General features: G+C 34.5%; 2 protein-coding genes across 6 annotated transcripts; both read right to left on the bottom strand.

Moving 5' to 3' along the window:
- Nucleotides 1-256: 256 nt before the first annotated feature.
- On the bottom strand, nt 257-5,401 carry LOC107027286 (transcription factor ABORTED MICROSPORES). Of its 4 annotated transcripts, none has more exons than XM_027919037.1 (9): nt 5,284-5,401; nt 3,715-3,814; nt 3,403-3,585; nt 3,173-3,251; nt 3,006-3,074; nt 2,137-2,793; nt 1,632-1,937; nt 895-1,071; nt 257-721 (listed from the first exon to the last, which is right to left on the bottom strand). In XM_027919037.1, the coding sequence occupies exons 1-9, from the start codon at nt 5,360-5,362 to the stop codon at nt 470-472; spliced, it is 1,902 nt and encodes a 633-aa protein (XP_027774838.1). In that variant the 5' UTR covers nt 5,363-5,401; the 3' UTR covers nt 257-469. The 4 variants fall into 4 exon arrangements, with proteins under 4 accessions (XP_027774838.1, XP_015083948.2, XP_015083947.1 ...); XM_015228462.2 differs by having other exon boundaries at nt 257-718; XM_015228461.2 differs by lacking the exon at nt 5,284-5,401 and adding an exon at nt 4,127-4,634.
- Nucleotides 5,162-18,748, bottom strand: LOC107029012 (methyltransferase-like protein 6). Of its 2 annotated transcripts, none has more exons than XM_015230293.2 (11): nt 18,434-18,748; nt 18,233-18,283; nt 18,096-18,122; nt 17,558-17,662; nt 13,883-13,990; nt 13,614-13,685; nt 13,484-13,534; nt 12,922-12,984; nt 12,709-12,833; nt 7,914-8,115; nt 5,162-6,310 (listed from the first exon to the last, which is right to left on the bottom strand). In XM_015230293.2, exons 1-11 carry the CDS (start codon nt 18,575-18,577, stop codon nt 5,852-5,854), a joined length of 1,407 nt encoding a protein of 468 aa, XP_015085779.1. In that variant the 5' UTR covers nt 18,578-18,748; the 3' UTR covers nt 5,162-5,851. The 2 variants fall into 2 exon arrangements, with proteins under 2 accessions (XP_015085779.1, XP_015085780.1); XM_015230294.2 differs by having other exon boundaries at nt 6,013-6,159.
- Between the last annotated feature and the right edge of the window lie 4,324 nt (nt 18,749-23,072).

Here is a 23,072-nt window from a genome sequence, read left to right as displayed (position 1 = left end):
CAAGGATTAGTTGAGGTGTCTAAATGAATTATGCTGACAACTTTGAGTGACTGCAGATGACTTAGGCCTACAATAAAGTATACAAAATTCCAAACCATATTTTTCAATTTCAACCAACTCAAATATCTTCTAAACAGTCTCAAAATTTAGTTATAACCTCTTCTCAATATATCGAGTCTTTTACTCGAAGAGATTCACATTTGCGAGATTGTTTAAGTCGAGCTTTAAACATGGAAGGAGGAGGAAGGAAAAAATCTTAATGGCCAAATGAAGATTTTATATGCTTAATGATAATTGTTTTATTTGGATTACAAAAATTGACCCAATGGACATTTTGTCTAAATTTTCCATTTAAAAAGCAACAAGTTCACAAATATGCATCTTATTCTGAAACTAAACAAGGATTACTTAGGTAAGAAAAAAAAGCAGAAGTACATTATTACAAGTATAGTAATTAAAATAATATATGTTAGTGATGGTGGTGTCTATGGAAGTGATGAGAATTGGTTTGCTTGTGTTGATTATTATTGTCTAGGTGATGATCATGTTGTTGATGTTGATGATAATCTGTAGTGCCATTTGCATTATTATTATAATTATTATTTATATTATCTGATGATGCTCTACCCATTTCAGACCAACCTCTACTAGGGTTTCTTGTCAGCTCTAGCAAGGTGTTCCTCACATGATCAGCTTGAACCATTTCATTATCCCTTTTCTGCTAACATACAAATTAAAACAAGAAACAAACAAAAAGAAAGAAACATTTTTAGAACTCGAAAGATGTGAAGGATTGTCGTTTGGACAAGAGGGAATTGTTCAAATGGTCAGTAAGTAAGCAAAAAGGTGAGAGCTCCGACAGAGGGGTGGAAAAAAAGGAATATTTTGACTTACTTCAACTTTGAAGATACTTGATACCAAACAAGTATGCCTAGTTGCATTAACATTGGTAACTTCCAAGCCCAATGAGTTCAAAGCCTCCAAAGTCCTCACAAATCCACCAGCCTTGTGTTCACGAAACACCTTCACAAAGAACTCATTCCCATCTAATTGTGCAACTTCCACTTGTGGCTACAAATTTAATCATATCATCAATAAACATATATCAAAGATTCATGTCATTCCAAGGATTGAAAATATTATAATTTTCTTAAAAAAAACACTCTACATGCCACGATTTTAATCAAAACTCTATATAAATGACGCAACTGGCAAAAATCATTGTAGAATATAATTAACAGTACACCCAAGAAAAGCATATGAGGACCCTTGTGTTGTTGGTACAAGCTAGATGAACCATTAATGAGACCAGGGTTTGAATCTAGTTGAATCCCTTTTTCGCATATGAGGGCCCTTGTGTTGTTGGTATAAGGCAGCTAGACGCACCATTAATGAAACCAGAGTTTGAATACCCAAAAGTCTTTAAATCATGGGTTCGCATCTATTTATTACCAACACTGTGTATAAATAATGCTCAAGGTATTAGTGATACTATATGCAATGACATAAACATATTCTTGAAGCAATATTTAAAAGGACAATCTAGTACGAGCTATTGTCATGAGTGTTTATAAGTTAAATCGGTACTATATTATACATATGTATATATATATAAATAGAACAAGTTGTACCTCCATTTGCTGCAATTTGTCGTTCTCTTCTACATCTTGATTTTTTCTGGAAGGGTCAGCGCTGCCATTAGAATTAGTTGATATTTCTCTTTGGCTTCCATTTGTAAGTTTTCCGTTATCTGATTTAGGCCTGTTTTTAGTTCCATTTTGGCTTAAAACTACGGGGTGAATCTGGTCCGGATTCCTTCCTCCACCAGTACCGTCGTCATCTGAATGTTCTTCAAGCTCAAGCTGCAGATCTTTCACTTGCTTTTCCAATTCCATCACATATTCAATAGCATCTCCAAGGATAGATGCTCTATCCAACTGTACATAGATGTTGAGTTTAAGAAATATGAGAAGATTTTGTACAAAATAAAGAGTACACATTAGGATTTTTTGTCAAATAAGTTGATAAGGTCATTAAATATTTGTGAAATAAGGAAATGTATCATTCTAATGGAACGGACTAAAAAGAATAGTGAGTTGTATAAATTGGAACAGAGGGAGTTAGATTATGTATTACCTTGGAGATTTTGGGAACCAAAGCTCTAAGAGCATAGAGCCTTTCATTTAGTTTCTTCCTTCTTTTCCTTTCAGCCATAAGATTCTTGGATTGAGGACCTTTTCCATTTCTCCTTCTATACTTAGGATCATCTTCTTCCTCATTTTGATCACTATCAGATCCCGAATTCGATCTTCCGTTATCATGTTTGACTGATTCATCATCAATTCCAGCTTGAGTACTACTACTTCTCATCATTTGCTTCTGTAAATAAGCATCCATCTCACTCATGTACCTATTCTCCGAAAAATGTGTCATATCACTTGTGCTCTGATCAAACAACATGTTCCCTCCTGTGTTGTTATCCACTTCTGGTGTGCTGTAAGTACTGAACGGTGGAAGGAAGTTCATCGAACAAGTATCCAATTGTTTTCGTTTAAGTGGGAAATCATATGACAAGTGATCTGATGTAGCTGCAGGGGACACTCTCTGTTTGTAATGATTTTGGGAATCTTTTATATGATCGTCTCCGTCTCTTTCTCCTTCTGTTGGGAAAGGCTTTGATGTGTTGTTCTCTTCAACTCCATTTGAGAAAGTTGAATTCATCATAGCTTGCTGCTCCAAGTACATATTGCATTGAGCTGAAACAAATTCTATCACTTTCTCATCTTCTGCTAGCTGTAAAATTTGTTACCATGTCTGTTTTAAGCTTTCATTTGTATATAATATCTTACATCAAAGTATTTAATTCCATGAATATTTTTGATAAGTATAGTTAAGACAGTAATTGTAGCTTTTGACATAATTTTCTCGGAGTTGAACATTAAAATAGGGAAGAAAGTAAGTAATAGATGAAAAAGAGTGTAAGAGGGAGGAAGCATATGTTTTACTTGTTGCGTACTGAACAACTCGAGCAATCCAAGAGGAGATGGAATCAGAGCTCTAGTTCCCATTATTTCCTGCAATTAACATCAAACAACATTATGTAGAGAAAAAAGGTGCTTTTCAATGGAGATCAATATGCAGTGAAAATCAACAGTAACAACGTAATTCTTACATTAGAGATATTTGATTCCGAGAAAGGTACAAAGTTCATCCATTTTGCTTGATTAGATAGCAAAGTCTGTGCATAAACTCTGCAATTTTATTGCAAAGGGTTAGAAATGAAGGAGAGTCTCAATATGGTTCGTTCTCAGACTCTGCGCATAGCTACAGTTTAGTGCACTGAACTACCCTTCATCTGGATAATTTTCTTGTAATAGAAAGGAGTATAGGCCAAACATGTACCCGCAGTCTAGCGCCAGAGAAGGCGGGACCTGAGCCAGTAAATTACAAGCAGTTGTTGTTGGATGCTGAAACATAACATCTCTACAAGTTGAAGTAGAAGAATCAGGAAAAAATATCTCTTGTTCACAGCCATGCATATTTTTCTCAGCTCCACCACAGCAGCAACAAATCCATTCAAGAAACCTGCATCACACATAATTATACAAGGGTCTTTCTTTGTCAAAAGAGGCAGAGGCGGATCTAGAACACTCGTACTATGTGTACATATGCAATAAACCATTCAAATTATACTGTGTTCTAAATCTGCGTTACCTTTGATCTTCACTCAACTTCCATAAAACACAGTAATCCCAGCTTTTTAAGCTCATAATAGGCCTAAGCCTCTCCATTAGATGCATGAGTTCCATGTTTCCTATTTGGGAGAAAAACAACAAATATTATAATAGGACACAAATGATATGGCAAAAGAGTAGATTTTCATCAGCAGATCAAAACAATATACTAAAGTCAAAAGTGTTTGTCCTCTTCCCACAAATGAAATCATTTATACTTTTCAAGTCAGAGTCTTTTTCAAGTAAATAAACAGCTCAAAGAAACAAAGGAATGAGAAATATATAGATCATGTTTCTCCTTTTAACTGAACAAAAAGAAAAGAAAACAAGGATGACAACAAAAGAGATACTAAATTAAAATCATAAAAGTAAAAAAGCAAAAGCTACCATACAAATTAACTTCAGCTGATAGCTATGTTTAACTGATGTTTTCTTTATCCAAACAGAACTAAGTAAAAGAAAGAAATTCAAGAAATAAAAACACACTTCCCCTTTGATCTGAAAAATCTGGCCTTTGTTGTGTTTAGGGGTAAAGTTGTTGTTTTTAATAGAGAAAATTAATCAGTTAGGTAAAAGGCAATGAGTGCATGAGGCTTTGGTTTGTTATGATAAGAGCCTCTCTGAGAAACATCAATACATCTCCTTAAGTTAGTAGCTGAACACTCTCTTTGTGTTTCTGTTTATTTTTTCTATTTTGGAAAGAATTTAACTTGTATACGCTGACAACATGGATCATTTAGTAATATGTAACTACATGTGGTTCCAAATTTTAATCAGTAGGAGAATGACAACAGTAGAACAATCTATACAAAAATATAAATTTGGAATCGAAATGCAAATAACAAAAATATGTGAAATGAATTGCTTGAAAAGATAGGGAAAATACCCAAGTACCCCCTCAACCTATGCCCGAAATTCCAGAGACACACTTATACTATACTAAGGTCCTATTACCCCCCTGAACTTATTTTATATGTAATTTTCTACCTCTTTTTAGCCTACGTGGCACTAGTTCGAAAAAAAAAGTCAACCATCGTTGGGCCCACAAGATAGTGCCACGCAAGCTAAAAAGGGGTAAAAAATTATTAATAAAATAAGTTCAGGGGGGTAATAGGACCTTAGTATAGTATAAGTGTGTCTCTGAGATTTCGGGCATCTTGGGTATTATCCCTGAAAAGATATGATAGATTGGAAGGAATATTAGCATGACCAGCCGTGAAAGCCATTTGGTCATGTAAGATATGGGGATAAACTTTTTTCTCTTCATACATGACGTGATTTGATCTCATTTATGTATTATGATCTCACCATGCCATTTTATATGAGCCAGAGCCTGCAGTATATATTTGTTCAACGTAAATATTCTCAAAAAAAACTGAAAACTGTATATTTGTTGATGAAAAGAAAATGAATGTCAAATTTCAGCATCATAACAAACCAATATAAAGTATAAATTTCATTTAGTCAATGAAAAGGTTCTTGAATCTCGGCAAAAAGACAATAAATTATGCATGAATTCAAGAGATACTGGAGCTTCACTATGACTCACCAATATCAAGTATACATAACTCATTTTGGACAACTAAGAACTTCCTGAACCTTGTAATATTTGGGACAAGGGAAAGCATGGCTTCATCATCCTTCCAATAAGAATAAGTTCAACTTCCAAACGACGATAATACCATATTTAGCTTTATGCAAATCAATTTGCATGTATAAGCAATGGACTAAAACGAAACACAGATTAATGCTTGAGAACGTTTGAAAGTTCAAGAACCAGGACAGAACTCTTGACTAGCTTTCTGGAACATTTCTCCTTTCTATGGAAGCACATAACAAAATTTCTCCAAGATCGAAACCTACAACTTGCGGAAATACAGAATATTGAGTGCAGTGGTAGGAATACAAGTTTCAAGGCTGCCATTGGAGAACCAACTTTGGATTATGTTCTGAGATGTACTAGTTGAGGTTAGTGCATTAGGCCACCTATCCACCAACCTGAAACCAAATTCAGACGCTGCTGAAAGTATAGATGGTTCATCAACTCTGCGGAAGACATGACAAAGGATTAGAGCTGGTGTACTATCCTGCTCATCGCCTCTACTGGGTCGGATCAGCTATTTTGCAGTTGCAAACAAAGGAGCGATTGCTTCAGCAATATAAGTGACATCTGTGCCTATTATGACATCGAAACCTCTGTCATTTAGCCTCTTGATGGACTCTATATCGTCTGTGTTTCCCCACTCAAGCTTTTTTGTAATTAGACTTGCAGGAATTGGTGGTTGGAGATTCAAAGCAAGATTCTGGTTTAACAGATCAAGTGCTTTTGTGTCTCCATCAGTGGCAACCACAAGGTTAGCATATCTAGCAGCAACCATGGAGCAAATGCCTGCACATCCACAACCCAGCTCTAGAATACTTCTCCCTGAAACAATAATCTGGTTAGCAGCAAGCACAGAAGCCATAAGCCGAGCTGATTCCCATAACATTAAGCCAGTTGATTTGCAGGTATGCTGATACTCTTTTGAGAGGACCTTTATCTTGAAAGAATAGTTTTTGGAGATGACATCAAGAATCTAGAATGTTGATAAGTAGGCAAGTCAGTGACTGGAGGAAAATATTTTGTAACATCTAAAAATTACTTTAAACAAGGGGGATCCAGCACCCCCAACTTCATATTTCTGAATCAATTAGGACTAACCACCTGGTTCATATTAGAATATGCTACCCATAATGGAGGAAATTTGATAACTCTATCCCTAATTCAACTTGACTAGAGAATCAATCTTTGAAAAACGGAAATTACTATTTAATCATGAACCTGTATCTACAAACTAGGATCAGGTCCCAGAAGTAATTTGATGAGATACAGCGCAAACATTGGTTTATTTGAATAATAAAAAGGATCTACATGCACTCTTGGATCAATGCATGAACAGTTGAGCACTAATATATGCATAGGTCATGATTGCTCAACTATGATGTCAGTGTTAACGCATAAAACCACAAATGTTAGTCACACTGCCTTCTGGAACTATTAACTCTGTTATCCTCACAATTTCTGTATCTCTCATAACAACAGGAAGGAATGAACACTAGAAGGGTGAGAAGAGGGGGGTGTAAGATCCAGAAGAAATGGTGGAACATGATATCCTCTTGTATATGGTGGACTATTTGGAGAGCAGTGTTTTGGACGGCGAGAGGCGACAAGGACCTGCCTCGCCACGCGGCTCGCCGCTCACCTTTTTTAAAAAGGCGCAAGTTAATACCAAAAATTAAATATATTTAATTGCATATATAAATATCCAAAATCTCAATAGCAATAACATATATTAGCAAAAATTTTCAATTCAAAAACTCACAAGAGAACAGAGGAAAAAAACAGAGCAGTCAGCACACTTAACATTTTTCCCTTATTACTTATGCTGATTCAGCAGTGATGAAGGGAAAAAAACAGAGCAACTGAAGAAGAAGAGAACTCAAGAAGAATGAAGAAGAAGAACAGAAAAGATCGCAAGAGGAAGAGGAGTCGGGGAGCAGCAAAAAAGAGGTATACCTCAGGTCCTCAGTGCAGCGGCAACTCGAAGTTTCGAAGAGACGCGACCGGCGAGGGGAAGAGGAGTCGGGAGAAGAGATCGCAAGGGGAAGAGGAGTCGGGGAGCAGCAAATTTTGAAAATAGAATAAAAAAACCCTAATTTTGACTAATATTGTTAAGTCAAATCTTTTTTTAAAATATAAATAAAAAAGGCGCCGCCATTATAGTCGCTATTACCTCGCCATGGGTCGCCTTTTCATGGTCGCCTCACCTCAGTGTAGAATGGCGAGATGGGCTCGCCTCTCGCCTTTGGCGATGAGGCGCTCGCCATTTACAACACTGTTGGAGAGAAAGAAACAAGAGGTGTATGGAACATACTGCAGAATCAGTACAAAAGATCAAATGGCGTTGTATGAAGACCTTCTGTTTTTGGTGTAATGAGGAGGGTATAGAGGATGCTGGACAGATTTTAAACTTTTTCTCTTCTTTATTAGTTTAGTAGCAATTTCTTGAGTTGGTTTTTTTTGGTCACTGATGTAAATCTTTTTGATGGTTGCCAGCATACCCTCATTGTTGAGGAATACAACTTTACTTTATCAAAAAAAAAAAAAAATGAACACTAGAAGTGAATGAAAATCCATACCTCCTCCTTAGGAGATGAAATACCAAACATTTCAAGAGCCATCCCCTCAGATATGTCAACTTCTGTCTCATTTGCTGAGTCTTCAAGGATAATTTTTGGTATTTCAGGCTTATCATTATCCTTACCAAGGTATTTCACCTTGCTTTCGGTTTTCCCTGCAGATATTCCACTACCAACACGGAATACAGCTTGAACCCAGCGCCTGAAACCACAGTATTTGAGTATGTTTTTATCTAATACACCAAAAGTACACCGAAGAATGGATATGAGATATTAGGGGGGATTTCCAGTACAAGATAGTATTATTAATGAAATACACTCTAGCATTGATCTTCGTCCAAGCCTGTCAGATTCTTAGTAGTGTGTGCCTAATGAAGTTATCCAAAAAGTAACAAATAACAGTAATAGAAATTTTGAATCATCTGTTACTGCATTTGTTCTCCTATCTGTCACCTCTACATCCCAAACTCGAGTTTAACTGTTAACATTTTGTTCAATATTTTTGGCTTTGCAGCTTTTGCATTCTAATTGCCTAAGTATTAATAATTGTGGCGAGAAAAGTTAGATTCCAGTGTGTTCAAAAGAAGATCAAATTCAGCCACGAGTATATTGCATGTTGATATTACTCCTCGTGTTTCTTATGAACTATGATGTAAAATTAAAGCAACACCAATTAGCTTCTTTTTTTTTTTGAAATTGGTAAATTGAAATTAAACTTTTTTTTCTGTCGGCTCCCATGAACTTCGAATTACGTTTTGGATCATATGCTTTTTTCTGATGAACCATTTAAGTGCTTTATGCACACCTGTCCAGGGGTATTTGGATTTACTCATTTTTGGTCTGGTCCAAATTATTGTTCGAATCACCGATGTCCTTGCTTTTTTGTGCACAAACACCCTTCTCTTGTATATTCCGAAACGCTAGAATATTTTCCTACATTTCAGTGACAAACCTCTGATCTCTAAAAGTATTTTTCAATATCCTACCACGATAGGAGTTGAACCCACGTCACAAACCCAATAACTTTAAGCACTAAAAGAGCCACATGTTGGCTCTAAGCAACATCAAGTTTGCATTATAAGGAAGATCGCCACAATTCCCCTACAAGTTGCCCCTCGGCTCATTAGAAAATGTCATACTTGAGATGAAGGTTGGAGGGGACAGGGAAAACCCTTGGAAAAATTCTAAATCCTTTGGCAAACCTCCAATAGAGGAACTGAACACAAAGGGAAAAAGCAATTCAGTTCAATAAGCAAGACTTGGACCATGGCCAACTTGGGAGGTAGAGAAGGTGGGAAGGAATGATACTTATTGACTGCTATAGCCTATAAGGGCCAAATCACAGATCAGAGAAGAAATATTACATTTCTGTACATGTCAACTAAAGGAATTGAGTGGGAGTGACCAATGGATTGCTGCAAGGATTCTTCAAACTTGTTCCTTCTTCACATTATGAATCCACTTAACTTGGTTAAGAAACTGATTTATGTTCGAATGAGGTCATAACCAGGAACAGAGCTATCACTTTCATCAAGTTAGGGGTATAAAACCCTATACCTTCCACTCCATGATTAATGCAGCTCAAGATGATCAGTATAAGACATCAACAAGTGCCCTGACAAGACACAAACTAGTCAACTATTTTACATATCTTTCACCATTTAAGAGAATTGAATGCTCTGCCCAACATAATATTCCATAGGAGCATTTCCTTTTTTAAATCAAGGAATCCCTAAGGGCCACCTAGCACGCAGTTCGAAACTCGGTAGATAATGATCAAAGAAACTTTACTAAGGATAAAGTATAACATAGGATACTGATCAAATCAGACGTTCAAAAACAATAAGACATCCAGCTAGCTGTGAGTGTTACTTCCAGTATTTATGCTGAGAGAGATGTAAATTCTAAAAGGGAAACTGGGGTTCTCTGAAAGTCAGACCAAATGTGGAACCATTGTTACATGAAAGTTAAGATATAAGATGTAAAACATTCAAATGTCCAATAATGCATGGCCAATCTACCTACAGCTCATAAACAGAAAACAGCACAAGTATAAATGAAAAGCAAATTTAAATCGACCAAAGAATACACTATACAGAGAACACTTCCTCAGTTCACTTGACCTTCTTTTTATTTTGGGATGTCGCAAAATTTGACACCTTATTTTTATACAAATTTCATAATATTCAAATTTCCAAATTCATTAATAACAAAATAACTATAATAGCATACTTCAATCCAAATAAGTTAGGTCAGCTCTATGAATCCTCATTGACCATATTTCTCCATTCAAAATCCATTTCAGGCCAAAACTATACAAGATAAAAATAAAAATAACTAGAACTTCTCTATATTTCCTACCACAATAAAAATATAGTGTGAAAAGACTCCTAAAGATCTACGACCTAAAGTAACATGCACTAATATGGCTAAAAGATATTCTCAACTAATTAATATCTCCTATATAATTTTTTTTCTCCATGGTGTCTGTTAGTGTTTTTAAAAATGGGGCAGCAAAAAGAATTGATTAAAATATGTCTAAATGATTTTATCAAGCGTAGGACGGCTTTACATGGCCAACTTGAGCGCATAATTTGCAGAAAAAATCTACAATTCAAAATAGCTAGAATTTCTCAACAACTAAAACAGCCTAGTGAAAATTTAAATCTCAAATTTTTCCTAAACCTAGACAATTTATTATATTAAAAATACTGCAGTAACTAAAGTAAAATTCAACACTCCTCCTTTGTTTTAGTTACTGCGGTTGCAAAAATGCTCCTCAATTTTCGACTTTGACAATTGGTGCTTAGTTCTGTTTATTCTTTTCGAACTTCAAAATTTTCTTCTTTTTTCTTTCCCTTCTTTTGTGTTTGTGCTAAAAAAAATACCTTCAACAACTTGTTGCGTCTAAAAGCTCTTTTGAAAATCCTTTAATCTGAACTTATGTAGGATTCGCAAAATGTTGCTGTGAACATCACATATCACATAGGTTTCAAAATATGGTTTTATTCTCACGGACCAAATTTGATAGGTTTTGTCTGTGGAAATTTGTGGGGCATTGAAAGAAAAACTGTTGCTTGCCATTTTTTTAGGTTAAAAATTGGTTGAAAAAGTTTGTGCTTGAAAAAAGCACGGGTTGAAAATAGCCCTGCTAGGTTAAAATGGATAGAAAAATACCCTTGCATGTTAAAAGTAACCCTGGCAGGTTAAAAATGATATGGTAGTTCTTTGAAAAAACTCACAGATCTCGTAAGATCAATAAAGCTCTTGATACCACTGTTTTAAAAAAGATTGGGCAGCAAAAAGAGGGTTGAAAATGTCTCTCTTTGGATTGAAATCACTTTCCATGGTTTTCGAATTGAGCACATAAATATGCAGAAAATCTGCACTTCAAAATTCAAAAAAACTAGAATTTCTGAACTAAAACAACCTAGTAAATTTTAAATTTCAAATTTATTCTAAACCTGGACAATTTATTGTATTAAAAATTACTGCAGTAACAAAGGTAAAATTCACAAGTGTCTTATCTTTTGCTAAGTCTGCATAGCTTCCAAGAGATTGTCTTTCGAGACAACTTTTTTCATGTGATTTTACATCTCGTGTCCTCTTTGACACCTTTACTAACCATGATTTCACATCTATAGACTAGTGCACCTGGAGGTCAACCAAAACAATGAACAGATCATCTCAAGCAACCTTCTCTAAGTTTATTCTCAATTTGTGCTACTTGCACCTTCTACAGAATGTTATCATTCTTAATCTTGTCTAATCTCGTATGACCGCACATTCATCTTAGCATCCACATTTTGACAACACTCATCTCACTAATGTGTTATCGATCTATGCCTTTTTGGTCTATGGGGTACCCTTTTCTTTTTTTTTTTTGATGAAGTAATTAGTTCTATTGCAGGCATCAAGTAGATGCATAATAGTTACAAAAGCTTAGTAGCAAAAGGTCAGCTCTCCTTTACACTGTTAATTGAGAATCAGGGAGCGGACATGGTTCAGAAATGAATCATGGCAATCTAGAGGGGATAAAATCAAAATCTCGAGTTGGAGGCATCGCTGGGAAAAAAGCCAATTGATTCGGTTCTCTCAAAATCGACGAGTGGACTAATAAACCCAACTATACAAAAACATGAGGCAGTTAGCTTTTAAGATTGGTAGGTAGTTGATATTCCATCAAAGCGTCTTCTATTCCTTTCGTTCCAGCTTTTCTTTCTTCATGTTCCTAATTCCTCAGGAAAGCTTAAGCTTCATGCCAGTCTGACTAAGGTAAGGGGTAAGGGGGAATAGACTTCATTTCGTCATTCATATCTATTCGCCTTAGCCCTGCTTTGGCGATTCAATACGACATTTCATTTCCCCTTCATCATTTGATTTTTCGCATCTATACTTGTGTCCCAACATTCACTCTCATATAACATTGCTAGTGTTATAATTGTTCAAAATTCATTTATTTATTAAAATTTAGACATGAATGTGATATTTACTCTATCAGTTTTTATCCGATTTATATGACAGTTGCATTTTGATGTTAAAATATGTTTGACATCTCAATTTTATACAGCTGTCACAACTTTCAAAAATTCAAACTAGTTAATCTATTCAAATTTTGAACTTTGAAGTGATATTTCTAGTTCAAACAAACAAACTTCACAACAACTTCAATTTTTTCTTTCAATATCACTGGTGTAATATGTAAGTCAAACTAACATCTAATTATGTATGCAATCAACTACCATCACATACAACAGAATGGAGAAAGTAAAAATAGAAAGTACCGATCATATACCTATTCATCACCAACTCCCTTGACCGATTTTCCACTTGCTTGAAACACAAGATGTGCTCCTCAGCATCAAAACCATTTTCATTGAAGAGATTTACTAAAAACTCATCAGAAAAGTAGAAAGCCCTCTGTTGACAGAAATAAGCTGCCATAAGATCGCATCAACAATATAAGGCCCAAACCATGAGAAATATCAATTTTAACAGTAGATCTTACAGTCCCATCACCCCGGACATAGAAGTTATCACTGATTTTTTGTTCCTTGGAGGTAAGCCTTTCCTGGTAATACAAACCTTAGCTGTAAGTATACATTATTCCCAAATATGCTACATTTTCAGTAAGCCCAAAGATAAAATAAACAAAAAGCTGATATTACAACCCAAACTTACTCAAGTTAAATTCAAAGGTAGCCATCCAATATCACATACTACGCAAAATACAAAGGCAACAAAGTAAATCCAAAGTTATTAGTCCTACTGTCCCAATTTATGTGACACACTTCCCTGTTTAGTGTGTCCTAAAAAGAGTGTCACATTTCTATAATTAGAAACAACTTAACTTTAAAAATTCCTTTTCACCCTTAATGAAATAATTTCTAGCTACACAAATGTCTAAAATTTGTTTTAGACCACAAATTTCAAAAGTTCTCTTTTTTCTTAAATTTTTTGTGCCTAGTCAAAAGGTGTTACCTAGATTGCAGTAGAGGAAGTACAAAATCAATAAGTTCATACAATAAGCAGAAGAAATAGATTAGGATACTATATGGTGAAGTTTAAACCTGAGCAAGGTCACCAGTTGCATAGTCCCGAAATAAGACACAGCCATCTTTCTGGAAAGGAAACAGGTATAAGAGTCATAATAATGAAATCAAAAGGCGCTACCAACGAAATTAAGAACCGGTATCTGACCTTCAGAACTTTTCTGATGTTTTGTAACATCAGAGGCATCTTCTCAGGGGATACTGCAGATAGAACAAATATCTGCTTAACAAGTCAGCTTATTTGTTTAAGTAAATATATGCTGTGCAGTCTAACTAAATTTGGAACAAACACAAACATTCAAGAACAAAGGCATGCTTTAAGTAAATGATTGTGAGTGAGCATGATTTGTTATGCAGAAAGTATGTCGATGCAAATTGAATAGCCACAAATTATACAAGAAAACTTTTGTCTAGTACCATGGTAACAACATCCACTGATGAAGGAGAAATATGCTGGATCAGGTCATCCACTGTTGGATCACAGACAAATGCATTCACCCGAGCATCGTCAAAATCCTTGTGCGACTGCAAAAAATACAACAAACTTTTAACACAAATCGGTGTATGCATTTTCACTTTTGCATCACATCCAAAGCAAGAAACTTACTCTTGGCATCAACCACAAACTTACATCCAACTTATCAAGAAGAATGAACTTTTTTCCTAACACAACCGCAAAAACTAGCTCATAAACTAAGCATTGGCCAAGACCATATAAGAAAACAACAACTCATTCCCTCAACCAACATGGAAGACTCTTAAAACTCCCCCACAATTGAAAATTGAACATTTGGAGCGTAGACAACAAAAATTAAAGCAGTTTCCCAAAGTCTCAAATTTAGGGCTTGGTTCCAGCCTTGTTTCATAGTGAAGTGGAGGTTTAGTCAGCTATTGTCCTATTTTCTTTTTTCTTCTCTTTGAATTGACTTCAATCGAGATTGCTTTGGTTTCTAAGGCATATTGCTATTTCGTAATCCTTGCAGCGAAGGATAATGAGGCTTAGCATGTTTGGGTTCCAAGCGTTATACCTTTCCTCTTACCATTATGGATTTCGTGCTTTGACAAATGCAACCAAGTGCTCTTAGGCAATGAGGGGATATTGCAGAAAATAGAAAAAGAAAGTCATGCTTAGCCCCTTAGATTTGGCCACGGGGTGACATCCTTCGATGCCCTAGGGGGCAGCTTTCTTGTGGTAGTAATTGCAGAAGTTTGAATCCTTCTACTCTAGATGATGAGCACCCGATCGGACTTCACATAACTTTTTGACATTCCATATAAGGAGTGGTGTTCATCATTGGGGGTAATAAAAATGGATATATACCATGAGCAAAACAGAAATAGATCTAGATCCCAAAACCAAAAGAGACTAGAAAAAAGATGGTGCAACATCGGGTAAACAAGAATAGGGATGGATTTTTTTCTTTATCAAATAAGGTTTGATATCATGAAAAGAAGTGATTTTGAGAATGATGGCTTGGCTATACCCTCAAATTTGGTGGGATTTATATAGACTTCTCAATTATCTCAAGAGAAAAAAAAAGTGCATACTAGATATCTTCTTAATCACACTACTATAGGAATTGTAGATCTTTTTATATTTACATGGTATACACTCTTTGTCATATTTATACATCCTTAACACAATCAATTCAGATGTTTAAGGAAAACCTCGTAGCATTGGAAAAATTTCTTTGATATATTAACTTCTGCCTTAGTGAAAACATAAGTTCTGGCTTCTAGCAAGCGTTATAAAAACATTGTAATGTGGTGATGGCATCAAAAATGAAAGAAATGCAACATAAGCTTTTGATAAGATAAGTGATATTATTAACAATGGGAACTCCGATATACAAGAGGTATACCAAAAAAGTAGAGAATCTACATCAAAATATGATTCTCTATAAAAGAGACAATCATCTATACAAGAAGCCATAAGGAAGTAAAGGGTGCACCAAAAAGCAACCAAATTAAAAAGGTTATTTCTCAAGTGTGCAAACTCATTTTTGATCCCCTCCAGAGCTTTCATATTTCTGTCTTTCCATATGCCCACATAAGAGTTAATGGAGCAACCTTCCATGCTTTTTTGCCTGCTAAAAGTACGTCTTTCAGCCTAAATATGTAGAACATCTCTAACGGTACCCGACATTACCCATTGTACACCATAATAATTCAGAACCATCCTCCACAAAATCGACGTCACTGTACAGTGCACCAAGAGATGATCAACTTCTTCACCAGAACACTTGCACATAAAACTCGGCTAACATGAGTGATATTTCTCTTCCTTAAGTTATTGATTTTCAGAATCGCTCCCCTCACCACCAACCAAGCAAAAAAACACAATTTCCTAGGTATCCCAGGGATCCAGATTGAAAGGTTTGGAAAAGATGTCTTCTCTCTCACGAGCAAGCTCTGATAGAGATTTTGACAGTGAACAAAACCATCGCTGCTCAAGGCCTAACTCCATGAATCACTAAGATTGAGCCTGATGTGTTTGTAGAGCAACTCCAAAAGCCTTTGAAACTCTTCCACTCCCAGTTTGGAAGTGATGCGACCATCGAAGTCTTCTCACCCCCTTCAAAATGCTCCTCCACATGCCAAGCTAAACGGGACAGTAATAGCTCAACTCCTCCACCCTCCTTTGGATGAGCCGTATTTCTCTACCAGTACCTCCCTCATAAGGCGTTCTCCTCCACCCTAAATCTTCATAACCATTTCCTGGTAAAACTCTATTAAACACCATAAGATCTTCCAGTCCTATACCACCCCACTTCTTTGAGTTTTAACAACCTCCCAGCTAACGAAGTGATAATTTTAGTCCCATAAAAATTTTCTTTGAAGCCTTTCTTGTTTTCTGTAACCATCATTGGTGCTTGCAACAATGACAATCAGTAGGTAGGGATGCTCGATAAAGTGTTTTTTATGGATACTTCCTTGCCACCCTTCGACAAGTATCACTTTTCCCAACTTTCTAGTCTCTTCTCAACTCTTTCAATAATAGGATTCCACACTGTGAGGTCCTTATGCAAGGCAACCCTAGTCCCGTACATCGCAGGCATTGTGAACTTTTCCAGACACTTGTTCCAAACCATTCTCTTCCCCTCTTCTTCCTCCTCTCTTTCCCTCCCTACGAAGAGACCATCACTTCCCCATCCCCAAGCGCCAGCGCCACTGGTCAAAACCCAGGGTGCAACCATATTCTGACCCCACACACAGGTCTCACACATTTTTGAAGAGGTCAAAACACCAAAGATGGACAGAAAGACCCGTCAAATTCACCACCACAATGTCTCTGGTAAACTGTGGATCGTCACACCCAGAAAGCTCCTCCCATCCTTCCAACTTCAAGAAGTTGTCACCCATCCACCTTCTCCCCCTTTGAAAAACTTTAGCAGGTTGAAACTCATCTGCAAAACGAAAAACAAAACCCAAAATGAGTAACCTTCAGCCCATTAGCTACACCCAAACAGCCGCCGCCCAGTTTCCAACAGCATCCAGTGAGCCCACCATTTTGGGGAAGTCCCGAGCAAGCAAGTCTTCAAGAAAGTTTTTCTTCCGACATATTCACTGGACAGCAAAAAATGAGGTTCCCTATCTAATTCCACAGCATCTTCCCCCAAGTTCTAATACTGGCTCCTTGAAAGACCTTTTCCAGCTTCCTTGATTCTAGAGAGAAGTAGGAGCCACTCTCTCTAGACATTTCAAAATAGTTGTATCTACGACGTAAGCTAACAAGACCCACATATAATGAACTCTTAGGCATCCTAATGAGCCTTGGCTGTACAAATAATATAGCATGCCAATGTGAATAATATTCTGAAAAGAACCAAACATAAAAAATCTCATATGATAAGTATTACTCAAGTAAATATATTCAAAACAAAAAAGAGCACATATCCAACACAAGCAACAAAATGAACTAAATATCATCAATGACTCCTTAGAAATATATTTACTACAATTTTTGTGAAATAGGCACACCAGCAAGCTGAAATGTTCTCAACCTCCCACTCATTTCAGATCACAACTAAAGGGAACATACTTTCTACAATTGTTACTTCGAGAGGCCACTGACACGACCGAAATACATACCTTAACTAAGTTCACAGCTCGAGGTGAAAAATCGCATGCATGGACGAATATGTTTGGTATTGTAGCAAGCAAAGGAAAGATGGTATTTCCAGCCCCACACCCAACCTGTAATCAGCATTATTCCATTAGTGCAAGTGTAACAAGAGAACAATTGAACCAATTCCCTTAACAAATAATATAACATAAATATGTTTTAGATTGTGATCCGCATAACAAGAAAAGTAACTACAACTTAAAAAAGTTAAAAGCACTTTCAACAGCATTCATTTGATTGCTGGAAGAAGGCAATATGAAAACTATAATTCTATTGACGAACACTAAAAGTTAAATTGTGCTGAATGAAATACTGAGATAATCACCTTAATTTTCTGAAATAGACATGCAAGTACTTAGATGTAGAAAATATTAACAAGAAAAACATACTGTCACAAAATTGTGCTGAATGAAATACTGAGATAATCATTAGTTATACCTCAAAAAGATGGGCTCAGAATATTCGACAGATAAAAAGAACAAATGTGTGATAAACTTGAATTACCTCAAGAATGACTTTCTCGTCAGTCCCCTGCAAAGAGTAAGAACAGGAACAAATCACTATTCAATGTACCATCCTCCTTAACTTTAACACATTTTTTTAGAACAAAACTCATAATATTCATTGTCTTATGCACTCACAGAGAAGTATTGACCCCATTCCTTGTCCAGGTAATGCCTGTCTTTAAAGAACTGTTTTTTTTTTCAAGAGAACAGCAAAATAACATCAACGAGTAGATTTAACAAGTGAACAGTAGACAAAAAAGAAATGGAAATTGGATATTTTAGTTACAGAAACAAAATCCAGATCAAAGGGTTGATTAGATAGAATAAGCAAGTTACTTTATCTTGATGGCGCTTGTAAAAGATATCCCAGTACTTCTTTGCATCTTTTTCGTACTTGTCTCTCCAGAAAGGAGATATTTCACCAGTGGAGGTGGGGTATATCTGTATCTTTTGTGATGATGGCTGCTTAGTTTCCTCCATTCCAAAACCTGCAACTCTATAGCTTGGAGAATATCCTTTTCCGTCAAGATTTAGGGTTTTAAAGTTTTCTGGTAGCTAGGAGGCTTAAAAAAACAGAAAGGAAATGGAAGTTCAAAAAGGCCCGACGAATTTGCGGTATACTCAAGAGTCGGGGACAATGAATTAAGGGGTTATTTAAGTTTTATACGTACATTTAAATATTGAAAACAAACAATTTTTATAGCACTTAGATTTAAAAATCAAATTCAGATTAAAATATCTAAATTTTAATACATATTTTAATATTCAGATGCTTATTCACATTTTTGAAATCTTAATGGAAACAAATGAGACCTAAGACTCAAAATTATTTTTGAGTTTTTACATAAAGTACGAACAATTCCTCATGCTTGCACTATTAACGTGTTTTTTGTCCTCTCCCAATTTCTTTGGTCTATTTTAACTGATTTTTTACAGTTTATTTATGAAATGTTCAATCATCTTTTTATAAATTTAGAGAAATAATAACTCTATGTAAGAGAGGGTGAGAAGAAAACATCTAGTTTTATTTAGTAGAAATAGATTTCATGTGCAACAGCATAATTTTTTATATTTTTACGACATTATATATCAAGTTGTTATTAGTTTAACTATAATAATATTTCTATCGAACAAAACTTGATGCTCTTCTTCTCACCTTTACTAACATGAAGTGATTATTTCTAATAAATATAAAATGAGACAATTGGACATCCTATACATAGAATTATGGACAAAAACAATATTAAGAAATAGACAAAAATTTGGGGGAAAGATAAAAAAGAAATGAACCAATATTACAAATATGGAAACTATTAATATTTAGGGTGTGTTTGGTATGGAGGAAAATGTTTTCCATGGAAAATGTTTTCCTTAATTTTTGAAGGGAAGTCATTTTCCTTAATTTTGAGGAAAATGAGTTGATTTGGAAAATATTTTACAAAACTTTTGTCCCAACCAAACAAGGGAAAATTGGAAAACATTTTCCAGAAAATGTTTTCCTTCATACCAAACACACTCTTAATGTAAAAAATAAAGAATGACTTTGAGTCTTTTATTCAAAGATAAAGTATTATTTTGAACTTTTTCTCAGGAAATTGACTTCCTTTTTAGAAGTACAGAAAAACAAGCTGGTAGAATGGTTTATTCTCTTTTCTTCATCCATTCCCCCTCCCCCCAACCACCACTCGTGACTATCTCACCTCATATCCCATTGCATTCCATTTTTATAATAGTTTGCTAGATAATATAAAATACATTAAAATAATATTTTTTTATTTCTTTATCAAACACTAAAAAATAAATAAGAAATTTACCTTTTTTAAGAAAATATTTTCTTTCGTACCAAATACATTCTAAAAGTTATTTAAAACATAACACTTTTAATTAGGGTCCAATAATATAGAACATTAACACAAACAAGGATAGCAAACATACAGGTGGTGTTTGGACAGATCAGATCGGCATAAACTTGCTAAAATTTTGCAAACTCGTTTCACATAAAAAAAATAGTTGAGATTTTTTCATAAATAGTTATAGTTTGTATCATAATTGTGAAATATCATATTATAATTTATCTAATTACATTCATAGCAATAGTTATAGCTTGAGAGAATTGAATGAGATTGAAAAATTGAGAGAGATGAGAAATGCAAGAAACAACCTTATATAGCATGTATAATGATACAATTCGTATTTGTATATCTCTCCTATATGTATTTCAAAATTGCTTGACTCTTTTTCTCAATCTTGCACGCAAATACATATAATATTAGCTGTGAAACTGAAACATAGATATATAGATACACATATGTGTGAATTATCAACAAAAACACAAAAACACACATGTACATGTCACATATGTATGAACTATCAACAAAACACAAAAACACACATGTATATGTACGTCTGATATATGTATAATACTAAAAATTGATACATGTACTCTATAAAATCGATACACGTTGATATAAAAAGAGTATAAAACACAAATATATCTGATAGAATATATGCCTTCACTTAACAGAATAATGGACCAGGTCCCTTACTACACTAATGAGTATAAACAGAAAGTTAAATGCAGTTAAAATCAACACAATGATTTTACGTGGAAACCTTCTTGCTTAAGGGAGTAAAACCACGACCTGTCTCACAGGATTTTCAATAGTTTTCACTAATCTTCAAAAGCAAAAGTAAAACACGATTACAACAAATGTGAGAAGAAGTTTTTAGTCTCACGTATAAGCAATAGTCTCTATTGCTTAACAAGCCTAAGTAGAAATCAATCTACCCACTAAGCTATCCCGCTTGGACAACCTAGGATTTTAACACTACCCATTGATTCCTTTATAGTTTCAGGAATAGTTTACAATATAAGAACAAGAGAATATATTCTTAAACAGCTACACTATAAGCTCCAGAGATTACTGCTGTTCTTGGAATAATTTTACCTTTCGTTTGCTAGCAGCCTTTGCAAATGTTCTTGAAAAGTTCTATGTCAAGTTGCAAAAACTGCCAAAGATGTTTAGGAAAGTGCCTTTTTATATGGAGAAGTCACTTTCCTTAAACTCTTTGTCATTGGTTGGAGAAGTCTCACTTTCTGACGCCATTGGGAAGCGTGCTACTTTCTGTACCGTCTCCAGCTGGCAGTCAACTGGCTCGTCACATTGAGAGCCTGGTACCTTTACAAGGTCCCTGGGTTTGATTCATCTTCAACACTCAAGTAAGAAACCTGGTACCTATACAAGGTCCCTAAGTTTGTCAAATCATCAAAACTGCAAATAACAATATCTATGTACTATAGATATGTATGATGTATAAAAATTGAAAACGTGAATTATGAGTACAATACTTAGATTTGAAATTATAAAACACACACACACATATATACACACACATACATATATCAGATATAATTCGAATAAATCAATATTTGTATCTATTGTATCAATTTCTTTTCAAAATTTTATCTTTATATATCAATAGTAAATTCAAGACAACGTTTATTTCTTATTATTTCTAAATGAGATTGAATTTCACAAATATACAAGCTAGAAAGATGTTATTTCCTGCAATTTTATCTATTTATATATCAAGTTCAAATAAGATCTCAATTTATAATATTTTAAAATTTTTATAATTGTTAACCAGAATAATTTAGATAAATACTTTCAAAATGATATCTATTTATCCATACTATATCAATTTGGTCATTACAAAATTGTATGTGACTATACATAATGTAATTACTTTATTGTGTTGTCAATAGGAAAAGAAATAAAACTAATATTTTGGATTTTAATTATTTTAATACAAATTAATAAAGATGCAACAAAAATTACATGTTCTTTGTTTTAATAAAGCAAAATTTCACAATTTCTTTATCTTTTCAATTTTAGTAGCTGAGATGTCTTCAGATTGGGAAACAAATCAAGAAATACAGGAAACGATTTTTCTCTATCGATTTAGGTTATAAATATGTTATATTTTAAATTATAGCAATGTATTATGGAAAAATTATATATAATAGTAAATTATTAATTCAAATTAATATTATAAATATACTTTGATTTAATTGTACCCTATAGCAAATTATAGCTATTTTTCGCCACTCTCCTTGGTAGAATCTCGCTCACCACTCTCGTTTGGTGGTAGTCTCGCTCGCCTCTCTCGCTTTTTATACAAAACAAATGTATAAAAAGTGTTTGTGTTTGTATAAAGCGAGAGGAAATTGTATAAATATATATATTTTTGTTCCCCCTCCCAGATCTCGCTCGCCACTCTCCCTAATCTCGTTCGCCACCCTCGTCTCTCTCGCTTATACAAACAAAAATGAAATGTACAAATTGTGTTTTCTATTTGTATAAAGCGAGAGAAAATTGTATATAAACATGCAAATACATATATTCGTCCTATACACTTATAATTATATAATAAAAATACTCCCCTGCCCAGTTTCTTTTGTCTTTTTTTTATTCTTTCTCGTTTTATACAAATTCAAATTGTATATAATTACTCTTTTCCGTTTTATACAATTCGATTCAATTGTATATTCCCTGCCTAAGTCTCTTTTGCCTTTCTCTCTTTCTCATTTTATACAAATTTAAATTGTATATAATCGTCCTATACACTTATAATTATACAATAAAAATATTTCCCTGCCCAAGTCTCTTTTGCCTTTCTCTCTTTCTCGTTTTATACAAATTCAAATTGTACATAATTTCTCTCTTTCTCGTTTTATACAATTCATTTTATACAATTCGCTTTAATTATATATTTATAGTGAATTATACATATATGGAGCGCAATTATACAAACTTCGCTATAACATACAAATATAAATTTTGTGTTTGTTATATATAAAAATTGTCCATGTACTATTAATAGAGTAGCTATGTTTGCTTAGATAGATTAATTTTTCATAATTTTTTTATTTTCAACCTAAGTTGTCCTATCCCATTCCGTCCCACATTCATAT

Source organism: Solanum pennellii, chromosome 8, assembly GCF_001406875.1.
Source record: "Solanum pennellii chromosome 8, SPENNV200".
In the NCBI taxonomy this organism is placed as follows: Eukaryota; Viridiplantae; Streptophyta; class Magnoliopsida; order Solanales; family Solanaceae; genus Solanum; species Solanum pennellii.
Note: the sequence above shows the minus strand (reverse complement) of the source record. Positions and strands in the feature narration are given on the sequence as shown.